The sequence below is a fragment of the Danio rerio genome, chromosome 10 (genome assembly GCF_049306965.1).
Source record: "Danio rerio strain Tuebingen ecotype United States chromosome 10, GRCz12tu, whole genome shotgun sequence".
In the NCBI taxonomy this organism is placed as follows: Eukaryota; Metazoa; Chordata; class Actinopteri; order Cypriniformes; family Danionidae; genus Danio; species Danio rerio.
The window spans coordinates 6,490,147-6,510,150 of record NC_133185.1 but is presented as its reverse complement, the minus strand read 5'-3'; the positions used below and the strand labels follow the sequence as shown (position 1 = coordinate 6,510,150).

General features: G+C 34.2%; 1 protein-coding gene across 4 annotated transcripts in view; it reads right to left on the bottom strand.

The window, feature by feature from the left end:
- Positions 1–20,004, bottom strand: part of hmgcs1 (3-hydroxy-3-methylglutaryl-CoA synthase 1 (soluble)) — a 23,759-nt gene extending 3,755 nt beyond the window's left edge. Inside the window, exons 1-9 of one of the 4 annotated variants that reach the window (XM_005155491.4) lie at positions 19,958–20,004; positions 13,996–14,453; positions 8,598–8,723; positions 8,267–8,431; positions 6,874–7,042; positions 6,618–6,788; positions 6,400–6,506; positions 2,663–2,788; positions 2,424–2,581 (exon numbers count right to left, since the gene is read on the bottom strand). In XM_005155491.4, coding sequence (XP_005155548.1) covers positions 2,424–2,581; positions 2,663–2,788; positions 6,400–6,506; positions 6,618–6,788; positions 6,874–7,042; positions 8,267–8,431; positions 8,598–8,723; positions 13,996–14,443 — 1,470 coding nt within the window. In that variant the 5' untranslated portion in view covers positions 14,444–14,453; positions 19,958–20,004. Of the gene's footprint in view, positions 1–2,423; positions 2,582–2,662; positions 2,789–3,050; positions 4,187–4,638; positions 6,507–6,617; positions 6,789–6,873; positions 7,043–8,266; positions 8,432–8,597; positions 8,724–13,995; positions 14,454–17,403; positions 17,586–19,957 lie in introns of those variants that run through there. The other 3 variants (XM_073913681.1, NM_201085.2, XR_012385852.1) reach the window with 3 other exon arrangements.

Here is a 20,004-nt window from a genome sequence, read left to right as displayed (position 1 = left end):
TCAGATAATGTTTTAGATTTTTTATTAACATATTCACATAAATGTTTTGGGAGTTAACAATGTAAAAATATAATAAATATGTATTTCTTAATAAGCATAGTTTATTATTAGGCTATTCATAGGCTATATTTGTAAATGCAGCTGGTGTAAAAGCATTTTAATGTCATTTTGTAGGAATTTAATTATCACTACCACAATGGATGATTATCCTCAGATTTGCAAAATAACAATAAAAGTACTTGATATTTGCATGGCTTTGAAGTGTTCCCTCACCTATATTTGATAGCTGGATAGTATTTTTTATAAAATGTATATTTAGCTTTTATCTTGTCTATTTTTTAACACCCAAACACTGAAGTGCTCATATTAAACCCAAAAATGTATATCCTGACATGTTTGCCTCAGTTAACATATAGTCTGTGATAGTCTGGTGACTGAATTTCACTTTAGTTCAGTGGAGTCATTCTGTACTTTATTGTCCTTGTGAGGAAATTGGTCTTGGATTCAGGGCTTGGATATACAGTCGAAGTCAGAATTATTAGCCTTCCTGAATTATTAGTGCCCCTATATATTTTTTTCTTCAATTTCCCTTTAACAGAGACAAGATTTCTAAATATTGTTATTTAAACATTTCTCTAATTTTCTTGCACTGTTAAACATTATTTCAGAAATGCAAAAGCAAAAAATTTACAAGAGGACTAATAATTTTGACTTTAACTGTATATAAAAACAGGGTTCATACGGTCTTGGAAAACCAGGAAAAGTCATGGAATTTGGACATAGCAATTTCCAGGCCTGGAAAAGTTTTGGAAAAACAGAAAAACCCACAACGTTTTGGAAAAGTCATGAAAATTAGATTAGTAAATATCTTAACACTTAAATCAGGGCTGCGCAATATTGGAAAAATCTGACATTACCATATTTTGTATTTCTGTGATGTTTATTGCGATGTGAATACAATTTCACCAGATGATTTAGCAGGTTTATTTGGATTAATTGGGAGGATTGTGTAAAGGAGTGAATCACAAATAATATATAACAAATAAATGACAAGCAGAGATAAACAAATCATATAGTTTTATTATAATCATATAGTAGAATTATAGTTTTCAGATATTCACTATTCAAGTACAGATATGAAATAATCAGCACTGCATAGTCTTCATTGTTTATTATTTAATCTTTATTAAAGTTACAGAACATTCCTTGTGGCCGGATGTTTTAATATGTGAAATATTGAAATGTTCACACACTCACAGAACTTAAAGGGACAGTTCACTCAAAGATTAAAATGTTCTCACTATTTACTCACACTTTACTTGTTTCAATGCTATAGGAGTTATTAAATTTTATTCTCTTTGTGTTCATTAAAAAAAGAAAACTCATAAATGTTTAAAACAAGTGAAGGGTGTAATGAACATGGTGAGTAATTTTTGGGTGAACTATCTCTGTAAAAAGGCATTAAGATGATAAACGTTTACTCCATTATAATTAATCTCTATGTTAAACTATAATCCCAACATTGCATATCTTGCGATGTGACTACTGCAGATGCACACAATGTGATATCGATGCTGAAACGATATATTGTGCAGCCTTAACTTGAATATAGGTTAGTTTTCTTTACTTCTTTTCTGTTCTTGGCCAAAAACTTGCTCTTAACATTGTTGGTGCTGTTTAAGCATTACCAAAATCAACTTTATAAAGATATAAAAACAAATTTAAGCAAAATAGATTGTTGTGTTCTATGATATGCTAAAATAAATTTGAACGTCATAGTTTTTCTTATTATTTACCATGTATATGTAGACATTACGTCATGAAAATGTACTTGAAAGTTCTGGCTAAGTCATGCACTTTTAGTAGTAAAAATGTGTATGAACCCTGTAAAAAAGACAACACCTAACATTTACTAAATATAACTAAACTGTAACATTAAAATGTATATAGCCTATAAATTCAGACCTGACTGACTGCCGGTTGATGAGTGTGAAAGGGTAAAAAATAGCTTGAAAATCGCCTAATCATCAGGTGTAAAACAATGCGATTAAAAAAGCAAATGGAAACTAACATTTAACGTGACAAACAAAATCCCCTGATATTCCATGACTTGGCCAAAAAAAAAACAACAACAACTAACTTTCAATGTCTGGAATAGACCTTTTCAAACTCCATGAAGTTCCAGAAATTGACCCATGGGAACCCTGCTCACATTCAGTAAAGGTGACGTCAATAGAGATATTTATTGCTGTTTTCCACAAGTATAATGTTGTTCTGTGGAACTGGTAAGACAACCGGCTAGGCCAGTGTCACAACATTGTGGAAACACTAATTAGCGGGAGAATTTAAGGCGCAAGTACAAGCATGCATACAGACTGCGAGCTACGGATGATCTTTCCAGAAGAAAACGGCATCATAAATACCTCAGCTGCCATGCTGGAACTGACCAGTCCGGCCTCCAGGGGTCTGTCATCATTCATGGATCGTCTGGCATACTGTCTGCGATGCTTCTCGTCCACACGAGTGAGGTACCATGTTCCCGGGAAAAGCTCATCTACTGAGCCTTGAGGGATGTAGTTTGCTGTTGTAACCGAAGAAACATCACGCCATCAAGTAATGTCATCAAGCGGTTTATTAATAAAGACAAAACAATGTTGATTACCTAAATGGTGGGTTTCTTCTCTGAGCTTCATTGTCTCAGCAAAAACACCCGGTGAAACCTTCTGCCTAGAGTCCAGTCTGGCCGGCAAGTCACACAAGCTGGAGACCAACTTATCCAGAGCAGAGCCTTCAAATAAAGATGCAAGTATGATAACTGACTGTCAGTCAACATAGTAATAGTAATTCCAACTGGCTGGTATGACTAGGCTCTTTATATAAACACTGAGGGCCCGTTCTCACTGGGATGCTTTTTACTCGTGATTTTCATCATCGTGACTAAACACTGGTTGCCAATGTGACCATGCACACATTTCAGTGCACGCGCAAAATGCCAGACATTGAAGTATCAATTTTAAAGAAACGCTTTATAATTTTTTTTTTCACCACATTGTTAAAAACTGTTCCACTAATCAGATTGCTACTTTTGTTCATTTGCTCGGAGTGGACTCTTTACATGTACAGTTGAAACCAGAAGTTTACATACACTCTAAAAAAAAAGGAACATAACCATTTTTTTTTATGTCTGATGGTAAATTATACTAAACGTTTACTATTTTAGGTCCGTTAGGATTACCTAAATGATTTACATTTGCTAAATATCGGAATAATGAGAGAATTTTTTTTTTTGAGAATTTCTAGACAGTTCCTTGGTATTTTTTAGTTTGCTTTTAAACTGTTTAACTTTGGTCAAATGCTTTGGTATTCTTCCACAAGCCTCTCACAATAGTTTGAACTAATTTTGGCCCATTCCTCCAGACAGAATTGGTGTAGCAGAGTCAGATTTGCAGGTTGTCTTGGCAGCTTTTTCAACTTTTTCAACAAATTTTCTATAGGATTAAGATCAGGGCTTTGTGATGGCCACTCCAAAACATTCACTCTGTTGTCCTTAAAGCACATATGAACTAATTTGGCAGTATGCTTAGGGTCATGGTCTGTTTGGAAGACCCATTGGTGGCAAAGTTTTAATTTCCTGGCTGATGTCTTGAGATGTTGCTTCAGTATTTCTACATAATGTTCTTCATGATGCCAGCTAACAAACAGCCCCACAACATGATGCTACCGCCCTTCTATACTTCACAGTTGGGATGGTGTTACTAAGCTTGTAAGCTTTCCCCTTTGTCCTCCAAATGTAACACTGGTCATTATGGTCAAACAGTTCAATCTTAGTTCCGTCAGACCACAAGACATGTCTAGAAAATGTATTCTTTTTCCCAGTGTAATTTAGCTAATTGTAGTCTGGCTTTCTGTTGATTCTGGCTTGTTGATTTTCCCATGTTGTCACACAAGGAAGCAGTGTGTTTGAGGTTTTCCTTAAATACTATTCAACAGTTGTGCCTCAAATTAACTCCATTGTTGTCAATAAGCCAATCAGAAACTTAGAAAAACCTTGACATCATCATCATCTGACCTTTTTCAGAGGCAGAATAATCTTAATGTATGTAAACTTGACTTTCAAGAAAAGTTATAACAATTTCTCAAAAAATCTCTCATTATTCTGCTATTAAGAATTCTGCTATAACAGAAGCTAATTTGATAATCCTAACTTACCTAAAAGAGAAAAAGTTTAGTCACATTAACATCTGACTTTTTTAAAATGGTTATGTGCCTTTTTATACAGTGTATGTAAACATCTGGTTTCAGCTGTATGTGATTGTAAGTGTTTTCATCATAAGAATAGTACAAACACTGCTGGACTACTGTAACTGAGCTTACATTGCATGTTTTATTTTTTTTTGCTTAAAAAATGTGCTTATTTGTGTGGCATCCACGCTTTAGAAGTATCAGTTCACAAGGGAGTCAAAAACGGAATAAACAGAACCAAGTGCAATGTGTGCAAGATGGAAGTCTAAGTAGACTAGAGCAGTGGTTCTCCACCTTTTTTTTGCCTGTGTCCCCCTTTTCCCCTGGAAAATATTGTAAGGGCCCCCTTCCACATTTAATGATATTATCACTCATATTTGTTGCAGTAGGTATGACAAAAAAAGGTTGTTTTCAAACAAACGGTATGTTTATTACTAAATCTACATATGTTTATACACAAATAATAGATAGCACCTTGCGGTATTGGGGATGGGTCGTCTGCAAATGGACAGCCTCATGCATTCGTTAGCAAGAACTTTGGCCACGATAACGCACTGTGGCTGGGTCAGGGACTTTTTGCTTTGAGAAAATGCAATAAAACCATAGTTCAGGTAATTACCTTGGTATTTCCTGCATTTCATGTTTATTGGTAGTATTGCTAATGCAGTGACCCGAAATGTTTGGAGCTTTCTCACCTGGGTCCAGTACGTTTGCTTGGTTCATTATTATTAGCTGCTGAAGGTGAAATGTCTTTTTTGTGGAGTGCGAATTGCAAATGTCCATTTTTGGTCAGCCAGGGGATAAAATTAACTAAGGCAACATGATTGTTCTAATAATTCACTGCTTGTGGACCGGGACCTCCTTGTTGGGAACCACTGGACTAGAGAATGTGCCCAGAGTTTCTAGTAATTTGCACAATTTTAGCATGAAAGAATGCAAAGTGGTTTACATGAGTCAGCATAAATGAGTGCACGCTCTTCTGAAAATGAATATTTCTATCCATTTGTCAGTGAATATAGACAAAATGTTTAAATGCACCAAAATATATTATTACACAGTAATGTTCACTAAAGCCCATGTGAAATAGAAGCTGCAGAGACTTATTTCAGTATGTTGATGTACTTCCTACTGAAATGGAATATTGAGTTGGGGCGTAGCTTTTTTTGCACACAGCAAAATATTGTAAATTTTGATGCCATATGAACTTTAAAATAAGAGTGTGATCACCAAACATCTTTATAAATAAAAAGATAATGGCTGCGTTCAAAACCGCATACTTCCACACTATATAGTACACTAAAATCAGTATGTGAGCTGAGTAGTAAGACCGAATTCATAGAATTCGAAAGTCAGTATGCAAGAAGTACCAGGATGACTTACTACTTCCGGCGAGATTCTGAAGTGCACATTCCATGAACGCTGCGCTATCCCATGATGCCCCTCGAGAGTATTCATGAATGGAACTGAAGCGACGAAACTGACAAAGGTAGGTCACGTGACCTTGACAAAATGGCGGATGTAGTACGTCCGAATTCCATTTATACTTTTCGCATTCATACTGTATAGAACATACTTTTCTAACGACCGAGTAGTACACTTAAATTCAAATACAGTACCTACTGAGTAGTTGGTGGTTTCGGACGCAGCCAATACATTAAAATTCAATCAAGGTGTTGCAAAAAATAATTACCAACTAAATGTAACATTTTTTATGATTCTCTTGATTTTTTTCCTCTTTATTTATTTTGTTTAATGTTTCCCTAACATATTCATTGGGGTGTACTCATTTTTGCAGCATGATTTGAAGCTATTTGTTAGATTTGTTCCAGTTTTGGCTTTGGTACTTACTAATGTAACGTACTGTATATACAGATATTTCTCATTGTATAGACAGTATTAACTTGAAAGAAAGATCTGTAATGGGTGTATTTGTTTATGCTGGGCACTGTAACACAGAGGTACCAAATGCATATGCTTCACGTGTCTTTGTACAAGTGAAAAAAACGAAAGTCGAAAATTGCAATGCTTTATTCATAATAATAACATGTACTGTGCAGTTGCAGAAGGTAACCATGTGTCTGCACTGAATGTGTCCATGTGAGCCAGATTACAAATCCATATGACCTGTGTGTGTGTGTTTTTTGTGCGTATACGTACCAGGTGTGCCATCTTGAGTGACTTTGATGGAGTAAAGTGTAGCAGCGAAGCCCGAGCCATAAGAAAACACACCAATTCTCTGTCCTGCTAACTGCTGTGGTGTGTGCCTAAAAAGATTTCAAATGAAATGAAATTAAAAACACTAGTGCATAACATTTGCTTTGGCTTTGAGTTATTATAAACGCACACAATCATGCATGAGGAACTGTGGCACTTACTGTGCAAGAACTGAAGCCAAGCAGCCGTACACTGAGGGGGTGTACATGTTGCCATTCTGGTTTGATATAAGGAGAGATGCCTTTGTTTTGTCATCAAACAGTTCAGAACTGGCTTTCATAAAGGCCTTCTCCACATCTCTGTCAAAATAAGTGTCCTCAATCTTTACATCTCTACAAAAAGAAAGGGAAGAGAATGTTAAATGTATTTCAAAAATGTTTGCATTTCATATATTTACAGCAGAAGCTGGATCTTCACCTGAAAGCTTCCAGTCCGCTAAATGGGCCGCTTTCCATGTTTGGACTGGGATGACAGAGGAAATCGTTGAGCATTAGACGAGCCAAAGACTTCTGGACCAGTTTACAGTAAGGAGAGTGGAACACCATGAAGCCAAAGTCTTCAAGACTACAACGCCCTTCAGTCCCCTCTGAAAAAAACATACATTAAATTAATAAATATAACACGCATCTTAAAGTTCATTAATTGACTTAGCTCATTAAGTTTAAAGTTAGATAGCCTAAAATTGTTTAATGAGTCCTAGTCATGATTTGGTCTGCTGGAATGTGCATTATCAAGAAGGCAAACCTTTCTGTTGGTTTATTCCTCTTAAAAATTGACATATACAGTTGCAATCAGAATTATTAAACCCTCTGAATTATTAGCCATCCTGTTTATTTTTTTTCCCAATTTCTGTTTAACAGAGAGATTTTTTTTCAACACATTTGTAAGCATAATAATTTTAATAACTCATTTCTAATAACTGATTTGTTTAATCTTTGCCATGATGACAGTAAATAATATTTGACTAGATATTTTTCAAGACACTTCTATACAGCTTAAAGTGACATTAAAGGCTTAACTAGGTTAATTAGGTTAACTAGGCAGGTTATGGTAATTAGGCAAACTATTGTATAACAACGGTTTGTTCTGTAGACTATTAAAAAAAAAAATTTAAAAATTTAAAAAATTTAAACACTGCTTTTACTCTAGCCGGTTAATAATTCTGACTTCAACTGTATATACTATGTAAAATAAAAACCTTTTATTTCTGGATGTGATTATTCGCTGTTAATCTAAAGTATGATAAATAAATCTAACCTAAGCTAATCAATCTAATCTAAATTAAAGTTTGATTCATCTCTTGAGGACGTTTTGGTAATAGCTAGGGCCAGTCAGAATATGCGGACATTTTTTGCTAATTCTGTGCAGAATTTTATAAAACATCTGCGGGTTTATGCAGAATGATTTTTGCTGAGTATCATAACGATAAATTGTATAAATGAAGTAAAAAAATAACACCCTTTTAGCTTTTATTTATTGTTTACAATGAAAATCCAATTAGATCCACTTATTTGGCAAACAAAGCAAGTCTCTCATGTAATATCTCTACTACAAGACAGAAAATACTATCTTAAAAACTGTATTTTAAATAAATCATATGAACATTTTCATTTTAGTCAATAATATTATTGAAAGAAATTAATTACAGTTAATAAATAGACTCAATGATGGGCTAAAAATCTGCAGATTTCTGTGTGCGCAGATTCCGTGTGGGCCTAGTAATAGCTTACCAATTCTATCTAGCACGAGATGCAATCAGAAATTTTAGTAATAGGTAAGAAATAAAAGGTTTGTGGACATATTTGCCAACCTCTTTGCCAGCGGGCATGGATCTTGTTCTTGTAGACGGAGTAGCATTGATCTAAAGCACTGAGGTAACACTGGATGGAAAGCTTGCCATCCACCACTGGATACTCCGACACCATGTCCGGCTTATAAAAATCATACGCATGTTGCATATGTGTCCCACGAAGCCCTGTTAAAATGGGATTACATTTCAGTTACTTCAGGAAATCTAAAATATTTTCTTAAATGTAAATCTGTAATTAACGAATAACAAAGCATCTTCATAAATACAGAGCATCTACAATGATAACAGCCTGCTCAGTTAGAGCTCTCTGTGTTAGTGTGGCAAAGGTCACCTCTCTCGAAGGCCAGAGGGGCATTTGGTCCAACCAACATGGCCACAGCTCCGGCTCCCCCTGTAGGCCTGGCGCTGCCCGTGGCATACACAGCAATATCACCAGCAACAACCAGAGCGTAACGACCTGCGGGATCAAAAAGAAACCTCTGAGTTCTGAAGAGTTATTTATTGTGGGGGAATCTCAGTGTCAGTTAGCCGTTTTTAAATTCCATGCCATCTTCAGTGGCTATTTTAATGGCCAGAAGATTTTATCTGGTTTATTATCGCATGTTGTCTGTCAAAAATAAGAACCAGCCCTGAGAAGAATCTTTCTGCATTTAAGATATAATAAATATAATATAATAAAGCATATTTTAAAACCATTATTACCCTTATTTTTTCATTTGAATGTGTTTTTAACATAATTAAGGATGTTTCGCTTGCTCATCCCTATTTAAAAGAAAAATAAATAAATACTAAATTATTTTAGATTTTTAAGTTCAAACTCTCACTACCACAATTAATCCTGCAATACTTGAAGAGAGTTTACAATAACATCAGGGTATCTACAAAATTCATATTTAATAAAACGAGTGACTAATAATGCTTTTAAATTAAGGCTGTTTTCACCAAAGACCATAATCCTAAACTTTAAAAATTATTATTTTTTAATAGCGGACATCACTATAATGACTACACTGTGAAAAAAATCCTGGTTGCTTTAAATTTTTAAGCTGAATCAAATTAACCTTATGAGTCCATTGAACTTGAATATTATGTTAAACAGACTTAAAACAGCTTGCATAACTTATAAAGTTAAGTAAGAACATGATTGACTTAGTTTAAGTTAAAATGACCTAAACACATATGCGGTTAGGAATAATTGATCATATAATTTTTACAGTGTATGTTATTGGAATTACTCTGACAGCTAATCAGAATCCACTCAGCTTTAATAAAGAGCCTGAGCATTTAAAGGGACAGATGACAAAATTGCAGCACATATTTAAAGGGATAGTTGACACGAAAATATAAATTTTCACGATTTAGAATTTACTTACCAACAAGTGCTATGGATGCTATTATTATGCTGTGTTCACACCAGACGCGGAACGCGCGAATAAATCGCGCTATTCGCGCGTAAAATGCCGCATGAATATTTGAGTTTACTCGCTTCATTTGCGTGTCAAACCCCGCTTCATTCGGGCGTGAAATCCGCTTCATTCGAGTGTCAAATTCACTTCAGAACAGACGCGGATTCGCGTGATGGGCAGGGCTTCTGTCTGCCCGGTGACTGTAGCTTCGTTGCTAAATGGCTAACATGGACTTTATGAAGAAAATAACAGTGTTTATGTACTTTATGAAGGCTGAAAAACAGTGTCGATACGTTTAGGGCCGTGTCTGAGTCCACTACATGCTTTCAGAGGTGCATCCAGCTCTGTAAGCTCATAAACTCCTCCAGAAACTGAACCTGGATGATGGATGCTTTCAAAGGTGCTTCTGACTGAGCTAAGCCCAGTTTGATGACTTGTTGTCGGTGTCACCTGGAGGATTTCCCCCGGGACACCATCAACAGGTTCTACGTCAATCACGCCCCCACAAGAGCAAGCTTCTAATTGGTTAACGCGGCGCGAATGTCCGCTGAAGTTCTGATTTTCGAACTCGAGAGATTCGCGCGAAACGCTCATTTTACCCTGCGACATTCGCGTTATTCGCACCGTGCCATTCGCGCAATTCTCGTCACTCGCGCGCGCCATTCATGCATATCGTGCCGCAGGATGTCTATTCGCACGTTTGCATTGACTTAACATGTAAATCACTCTCCGCGGCTGGTGTGAACGCAGCATTATAGTTATTCTATAACACTATAGTTACACTTGACGTGGACAATATATGTGGGAAAAAAAAAACATTTGGTGTGGAATGCGGGCTGTGTTCTTGAGTTTTACTAAACTTTCTGAGCCCAAAGTAGTATTTATTACTACTACTGGTACTTTAAAAAAAAAAATTCCACATTTTTTCAAGTGCCTTAGACTGATTTTTGCTATTTACTCTGATAAATCCCTTACCCAAAGATCACCTATACATTATTTAAGCTACCCCTGAGCCATTTTTCTTTAATTTTGGATTGTTGGTATTTACTACAGTGTTTGTGAGAGGTATAATGTGTGTGATGCCTGCAGCTTTCACACAGGCTTTTAAATTAACTAGTATCAATGCTGAACCAGCTTTTGTTTTACAGTTGAAAAAATAAAACAACAACAGCATACTACTGAAAAGATTAGGAGAATAGAATATACTTAAATGAACACAACGATATTTTATCACTCTTAAGTGAGGAAAAAGCGCACACACTGGATGAGCATCACATTTTGTTTTACATCTGTTGTCTACACCTGCAATCTTATTCAATGGAGTCTACTATAAAAGGCTGTGTTTGATTGCTCAACCTGTGCTAATGTGAATGTTTTTTTAAACTGTATGTTAAAGTAGGGCTGTTCAATAAGATACATATCATATGGATGAAATAAGAAGTCTATTGCTTCATATTATACTCATCTTTTATTTCATGGTGTCGGACAACACATTGTTTATGTAAATAATTTTCATGATTTGGATGACCTCAATCTCACCATGGAAAAGTGAATAACAGCATGGATACAAGTATAACATATGCATTTTTGAGTTATGTTTTATGTTATAAATTCTAGTATTTTATGTTGGGAATGTAATTGTTAGGTTTTTGAAAAGTGTTTTATATTTGATTACAATTTATTTTATACATTTATTTTAAGTCAGCATTCATAATCAGACATTTGTCCAGAAGTTCTAAATAAAATTAAGAAAAAATAAATCATAATGAGTACATTTGAGTATATACTTTGAAGTGTAAAAAAAACAAAAATGTGAAATGTGATGCTGTTAAAAACTAAGCTCAACTGAGAACCTTGACTCACTAAAGTGTAAATTAGAAGCTGATCTGGGTAGTGTAATTGACAATGACTCCTGGTTGGATCTATGTAGCAACCCTCTTGGTGTGTTAGCCTCAAACTCGGCTTGGGAAAGACAATTTAAAATTTTACATAGACTGTTTATTACACCTGATGTTAGACATAAAATGAATCCCGGTCTGTCTAAGTTGTGTGTGAAATGTAAATTAGACATTGGAACTTTCTATCATTGTATGTGGAGTTGTCCTTATATACAGCAATTTTGGGACTTGATTAGACTACAGCTTGACGCCATCTTAAAATGTACATTCCGACTGGGAGCAAAGACCTGGGGCCTCATGTATCAACGCTGCGTACGCACAAAAACTTTGCGTACGTCAGGTTTCACGCTCAGAATCGCTCACGTTTGGATTTACTAACAATGAACTGAACGTGGGAATGTGTGCAGCTTCACGGCAGCTTTCTGGCAGGCGTACGCACATTTTTTGTGCGTGTCTGTTTTATTTCCATTGGCGACTCCTAGAGGCAGTTGTGTTAAATTCCTCTCTACAAAGTGTCTGATCCTTGCAATGGCAGCTGTATGAGACGGGTTCATATAGTAGGTATGTAAGATTTCCATACCATACAGTTGACCAGCTAAACATTAAAGCACAATTTGCAGCAGTCGCCTGTTTTCCCAATGTAATCTGAGCTATCTACTGCACGCACATTGCTATAAAGACACTATCTGAAGATGAATTTGCATGCGTGAATCAGAAACATTTCCATTCAATAAATGTGCAAATAAAATATGATGCACAAACTTATTGATGATTCCTACTTGTCTTTCTCGTGATAAATAGTGGGCAAAATCTGATATGTAGCGGGAAAAAAAAAGAAGAAAGAATTCATCAGACGCTGGATTCGAGCCGAGTTTACGCTCGAACGTGTCTGTACATGATCTCATGCTGCTTATGAGGTGCGCCACTGAGACTGCTTGGGGTATCGCAACATTTTTCAGTTATAAATCACACTATTTCTTTTTTAATGCACTCAGTGCGATGTTCAGACCCAACTGTGTTAACCGTATCAGCTAAACTCTCCCACTCTATTTTTTTCTTTTGTTGTTAATTCCGGAGAACAAACTTGCAAATAACACCGCTTTTCTCCGGTCTACCTCCGAAAGCAGCACCTCCATTTCACATTCTGTTCAAAGTTTCTCTTTTTGCTTGATTTTGCCGTTGCTTTTTCGTTGGGTTTTGCCATTAGCATAGTCATTAGCATATTCATACGGGGGCGGAGGCAGGGAGGGGTTTTGTGCTCGTGCATGTTGCGCTCAGTTTCACGTTCATTCGGATGTACAAAAGAATATGCGTGAGATTCGACGTACGCAGTGTTTCATACATCTGAATTTTTTTCTGCGTACGCACATTTACAGCTTTGTGCGTACGCAATGTTTTAGTAAGATTTCCACGCAAGTCTTCGTACATGAGGCCCCTGCTTACTGGGCCTCAAGGATGATATACCTTATAATTTTCGGAACAGAGACCTACTACATATTTTGATTTATTGTGCTCGGAAATGTATCCTTGTAAAGTGGATTAATGAAGAACCACCCAGTTTAAATCAATGGCTGCTTGCAGTCTGTAGCATAATCCCACTTGAGGCTTTCTCCACAGCTATGAAGAACAAACCTTTTCTATTTTATCGGACCTGGGACCCTTTCTTTGATTATTTAGGAACCTCTAAGTATCTAAGACTAAAATCTTGTCTGTTAGACTCAGCCTGGACAAAAGAAATGTAATATGCCTTTTTGCAATATAATATTGTATTTTTTTGTGTCTTTATTATTTTTATTATTATATGTGTTATTATTATTTGTTTATTTAATTACAATTTAATTTTATTTACTACTATTTTTATTTTATTTTTATTTCTCATGTGGGGGTCAGAACTCAAATTACAAGTATGACAGATACTATCTTTTTACTCAATGTAATTTTCTGACATGTTTTTGCACTAAAAATGTTCAATAAAAATAAAACTAAGCTCAGAACTGATTCGTTAGAATATCCATACATTTTGAAAGTCTCTAAATCGATTCTTCACCATGATACCAATAACAATGTTGAGTTTTTAGTCATAATTCTCAGCCACTTCAACCTCACTGTCTGACGAACTTCACTCAAAAAATGACAATTGCAGTTTGTTAAAACTACTTATTTCAAATGAGCTGAAACAACACAATTCTTACGTTTTTTTTGCAACAACTAAATTGTTTTATGTTCGCTCCACTTCAATCTGCAAAACTTAACAAGTTAACTTAATTCCTTTATGTTGTCCCAACACAAATCGATACTGTGGAATCCAGCATTATTTTTACAGTGTACCAAACTCTTTGACCTCTGGGTCAGAAATCTGCTGTGCTCAGTCGAGATGTGTGGGTCACAACGATTGCAAAATGAGCACAAGTTCACGTAAACTCACCGTCCCATGAGCTGGACTCCACCCAGTTGACGGCATTGAAGAGTGCAGCGGTACCCCCATAGCAGGCGTTAGTGGTGTCCACTCCCTCCACATCAGTGTTGCCCGACTCTTCAAACAGCTGCATCAGGACAGTCTTGGTGGATTTGGACTTGTCGATGATGGTTTCTGTGCCCACCTCCAGCCGGCCCACGCTCTCGTACGAGAGGCCGTTCCTCTCCATTAACCTCTGCACCACTGTCAAGCACAGAGAGTTGATGTCCTCGCGGTCCGAGCAGAATCCCATGCGCGCCTGTCCCAGACCAACAGTGTACTTTCCGGCCCCGACTCCATCATACTCCTCCAGCTCTGCTTGGTCAACGTACTGAGATGGGACATACACCTCCATAGCGATGATTCCCACATCTTTGGGCCACATGGACTCGCAAATCGCAGGGAGTGATCCAGGCATTCTGAATGGACTGAGACAAAAATAAGCAATTGCATATCTTTAAAAGTCAATACGTTACATGTTTTCACAAATGAAATGCATCTAAAAATCACAGCAGTTATCGAAAGCATCTTCTTTTGCAAGATCTTAAAAAAGGCCAAATATGCTTTCGCAATAATTTTGACACTTTTTCAATGTTTCTAAAATAACACTTAACTCCTTTAACTACCAAAAAAACACACGTTTGGATTGCATTTCTTAACTCCTTATGTCGCTGGTTAACACACTCAGTGCATTTTTTAACACATGCCATAATTTCTAAAATATCATCCTCTACCAAATGGAGTTTTTATGGTATTTGATGGGATTTGGTGTTGCTTTTATTTTCTAATCTGTAGTTAATTTGATGCGCACAGCCGCGGGAGGGATATTAAATAATTAATTCTTTAAACTAAACAACTTGGAAAAACTTTGCTAAAAACGTGACGAGGAAAAAATAACATCTAAGTTGGCTGCAGTTTGTACACTAATAGAAATGGGTAATCAACTCATTTGTCTTATGTAAATAATATACACTTTTTATTCTTGTAATTATTATAATTTTTAGAGGCAATGTCTGTTTTTATTCCATTGTTTCTGTCATTTATTTCTCAGTTGCTGTATATTTTTATTAAATTTGATGATGTCAATAAAATACATATTTTATACATTTAAAATGCTTTAATAGCGTTTATAAGAGAAACAGCATAAAAGACAAACAACGTTTTATTTTAACAGTCGTTTTTTATTTTAACCCATTGAAAAGAAAAAAAGTTTAAAACATATAATAATAAAAATAGTGTTAAAAATAAAATTATGTTTTGTTTGTCGCATATAGTTAACTATTTATGTGCTGTGGGTAAAATGTGTTTTAATCTGGCCACCACTGCAAGTATATTTCAAACCTGTGTGGGAAGCACTGCATATATTAAGAAAAATCATAAAATATGAAGCGTAAGACCAATTTATTTTAAAACATCATAAAAATAAAACATTTTTGAATTCTAAATATTTATTTTTTTGTGCCATAAAATATTTTAGATTCTCATTTAACATGCTTTTTTGCTTTTTGTTTTTCAATAAAAACAAAATCAAGTGTAGTAGTGCAACAGGATTATGTTTGCTTGTTTGTTTTCTTGTAAATCAACTATGCTGTGTGTGTAAGCCATTACTTAAAACAGTCATTTTTTTAAATGACTTTACCAGTCATTGTTTAAAACATTCAAAATATAGTCAACCATTTGGTAGAGCGGGCGGTCAAAGGGTTAAGGCCTATATTTTTTTTTCTAAAATAAATACAGTAAAATAAGTGGTACTATGAAAAGATTTACAATTTAAAACAATTATTTGGTGTAATCCTGTCATGAAGTGGTTTACCATTTAATTATTATTATTAGTTTTCACATGTGCACAATGTTTTGTTATTTTCTTTTTTGTTAGTTTTTTTCTTAATATTTTATAGCATGTGTAATATGCTACACGATTTTCCCCTGAGTCTTTTATGTAAAAAAAAAAAAGTCATTTATTTATTTAAAAATTGTGTTGAATATGGTTGAAATTGTAATCTGTTTACCATTACAGATCTCAATATTGTCCATTTTGTTCAGTTTGCTGCACAATATTGGAAAAATTTAACGTTGCAATATTGTTTTAATTTGCGATATATATTACGATATGAATAAAATTTCACCAGATGACTTAAAATCTCTATTTAGAAAGAATTTAATGTTTAATCCATTGAGATAAAGTTTTGCTATTTGCAGAGCATTTCTGTATTTGCATGTGTTGAGTATTTTCATGCAAAACTATCTATAAATATAATCAAGAAAAAGATACAATTAAAACAAAGTGTTATATCATTTCTCGAGTTTAACAGTATTCCAGTACAGTAACTGATGGATAAAAATAAAATTCAATAAAATAATCATAGTTAAGGTTAAAAATGGTACAATTTATGACTGAATGCTTTTAAAATCATTATACAATCACAGGCATCAGAGACACATGCAAATAATAAATTATAATATAAACTCAACATTGCTTATCCTGTGATGTGACTACTGTGAATAATCACATTGATATATTGATGCTCAAACGATATATTGTGCAGCCCTAATTTATATCAATCATTACTACCAGAAGGATCATGTGACGCAAGACTGAAGCAATGACACTGAAAATTCAGCACTGCATCACTGAAAGTGACATTTTAAAATGCTTACTATTAAAACATACTTTAACAATTAAAACAAAATGCGTCCTTGAAGATTTCAAGACTTCTCACCAGCAGTGTATTCTTAAATATTACGCCAACTTCATGCTGACAGTACATGAGTAAAGAGCCTCTTCCAGCCATTAGAAAGTAAGAGAAGCACATGGCAAAGCCTGTTACCCACAGCAGCTCTGCTCCCCTCTAATAAGATTAACCCTTTAACCGGGGTAAAGGACATTACCTTTAACCTACATAGATATGGCTCCAAGACTCCATATCAAGGCTCACTTGACCACTCAATGTGGAAATAAGCAATCACTATTGTTTGGCAATGATTAACACACAAAGCACATATACGAATAACTAACAAAGATAAACAGAAGTAAATTAATTAATGTGATCTTGGGTCAAACTTTAAAGAGGCTTAGATACAGGCTTGAGGGTTACAAACATTTAATTTGCGGTGTTGATCATTACTCTTTATATATTTCAATCACCTCACATATTATAAACACATTCATTTTGTACAGGATGACGTGTATTTATAAATTAAGCGAGTTTTGGTTTGAGGTTTCGCTATGAATGATGTAAACACGCATTTCTTTGCTTACGAATCATTCCTTTGGTATTATTATAATTTATTGTTGTTTATCAGTAACTAATAAACACAGTATTGATGTATTTTTCATAACCTGTAGTGTTGTAGAAATAAGCGAACTGCTGACCGCACCTTCATGTGACACCGCTAGACCGCTAACAAACACGACATTCATCACTGCCAATAGTAAAACTCCACTCACACGCTATATCTTCTTACCTTACAATCATATAACGGTGTTGGTTCGTGTAATAAGCGGACGGTTAGATTCGGAGAGCTGTCCGGTCCGGATATCTCATAAGGTCAGATGTTTTCTGAGCGCGTACAGTCGAGCAGTATATGTGAACGGACCGCCTTCCGCTTACGGAGGACTGCTGCGTCTGTATTCACGAACGGCCGCTACGTACTAAACATTTCCAAGTGTGTACTACACCTCAAAGTGTGTACTAAGTAAGCGTTTTCTATGTAGAAAGGACTATTTGTAATCCTAATATACAGATTTAATACTAATCTGTAATAACGATGATAAACCAAAGCGTGTTTTAAACGGATTAGGTTTATTGTTATACAATAAGTTTATTGTTATGACTTTATTGTTATGACTTTTCCGCATATCGACACAGTGAATATGAAAATTATAGATAGAAATGAAAACCTTGCTGTCAAATAAGTGGCTTTATAAACAGTTTTTGAACAGTGATGAGTTATACATTTAAAGGAATTTAATTTTAATTGCATATATCCAGATTAAATGTTCTTTTAAATGTAATAAAATTATGTTTTATGGCTGTGTTTATTATTATTATTATTATTATTATTAATGTCATTGTTATAAACTAAACGTCTCATGTGGCAACATCTTTATTTCACAGAAATGTCTAAAAATAAAAAAATACAAAGCACTTAATTTAGAGCATTAAGTTAATTTTATTAAAGTTGTAAAATATAGTTAAACCTTTCCACTGAATTTGTATATGACAATTAGAGATATAGAAATCTTTTTTGAATATAAAATGTTAAGTTTGCAAAATGAAAACTTTTCAGACTAATATTTATGTTCTTTGATGTATTCATCCAGTTAAAATGTTCTTTTAAAATTAATCAAATTCTGTTTTATGGCTCTATTTATTATTATTAGGATTATAGATGGTGATGATTATTATTTTTATCATTTGTATTATTATTATTATAAACTAAAAGTCTCTTAATAGCAACATATTTATTTCACAGAAATGTCATCAGTAGTTTACAGAAAATAACAAAAAATGCAAAGCACTTCATTTAAAGCATTCATTTTATTTTATTAAAGTTGTAAAATATAGCTACTTTTCCACTTAACGACACATGTTGAGTATGTAGTTTTATAAAGAGTTTTTAAACAGTCATGAGTTATAAATTTAAAGGAATTTAATTAAATTGCATTCATCCAGATTGTCAGTTATTTTAGTTTTAATAAAATTCTGTTTTATGGCTGTATTTATTAATATTATTATTAACTAAAAGTCTCCTAATGGCAACATATTTATATCACAGAAATGTCGTCAGTAGCTTACAGAAAATGACAAAAAAAAAAATACATTGCACTAAATTTAAATAATTATCTTTATTTATTTTTTTTTATATTTTTTTAAATACTTTGCTTAATTCACAAAGTTGCCATGTTTTCAGATTTTTTTAACCAACACAATAACAAAGTTTTAAATTCACAAGAGTTAACAAATAATAACTTTTTTTTGGACTAAATATCTTTTTCTGAATATAAAAAGCTCTAAAAAATGGGTACTGCATTAATAATGCAAAAATATATGTTAAAAATGTATTTTTTTCCTTCACATTGTTGATAATTTGCTAATAAGAAACAATTTAAGTTTTAAACAAATTAAGTTATAATTCTTTAAATAGGTTATCAAAGTTAAAATGTATGTTTATAATAAATGTACAATTTGGTCAGAGGTGTTATTCAAAACTAACCTTCTACTACTGTATATACACTTGCAGTCAAAGGTTTGGGGTCCTTTTATTTAAAGTATTTTTCTGTTCAACAATTATTGCTTTTATTACTTTTACGTTAATAATAATAATAATAATTCATATTAAGGGTGATTTCTGAAGGATCTTTTGAAGACTGGGGTAATGAATCTAAAAAATTCATCTTTAAAATCACTGGAATAAATTATTAAATTAAATGATAAACTACTTTTGATTAGTTATTTTATAGTGCATTTCACTATTTTACAATGTGTACTGTATTTTTGATGAAATAAATACAGCCTTGGTGAGCAGGAGAAGCTTATTTTAAAACATTTAATAATCCCACTGACCCCATGCTATTGACCGGTAGTGTATAACAACTGTATTGACTACTTTGATGGTAAATGAGATTGAGTTGGAGATTGAGGCCAACGACAGATCTTGTTTCTTCAACAAAATGAAAGTTTCATTTAAAGTCTGTGACTTACTCCTAGGTACTTTCACAAAGTTGATCCAGGTGTTTTGTATGTTTACATATATTATTGTAAAATATATGAGAGATTTGGTCACTAATAAACATAAAGCCTTTTTAAAATATTAAGTAACACTCTTTACATACTAAAGAGGAAATTACTTCAGTTATTTGGATGAAATAAATGCAGTTCAGCTGTAAATCTCTATAAAATGTCTAATGTTAAAGTTAACTCAGACTTACCTGCAGACTTCAGTTCCTGAGGTGCTAACCGTCGCTTGTCATTAAGT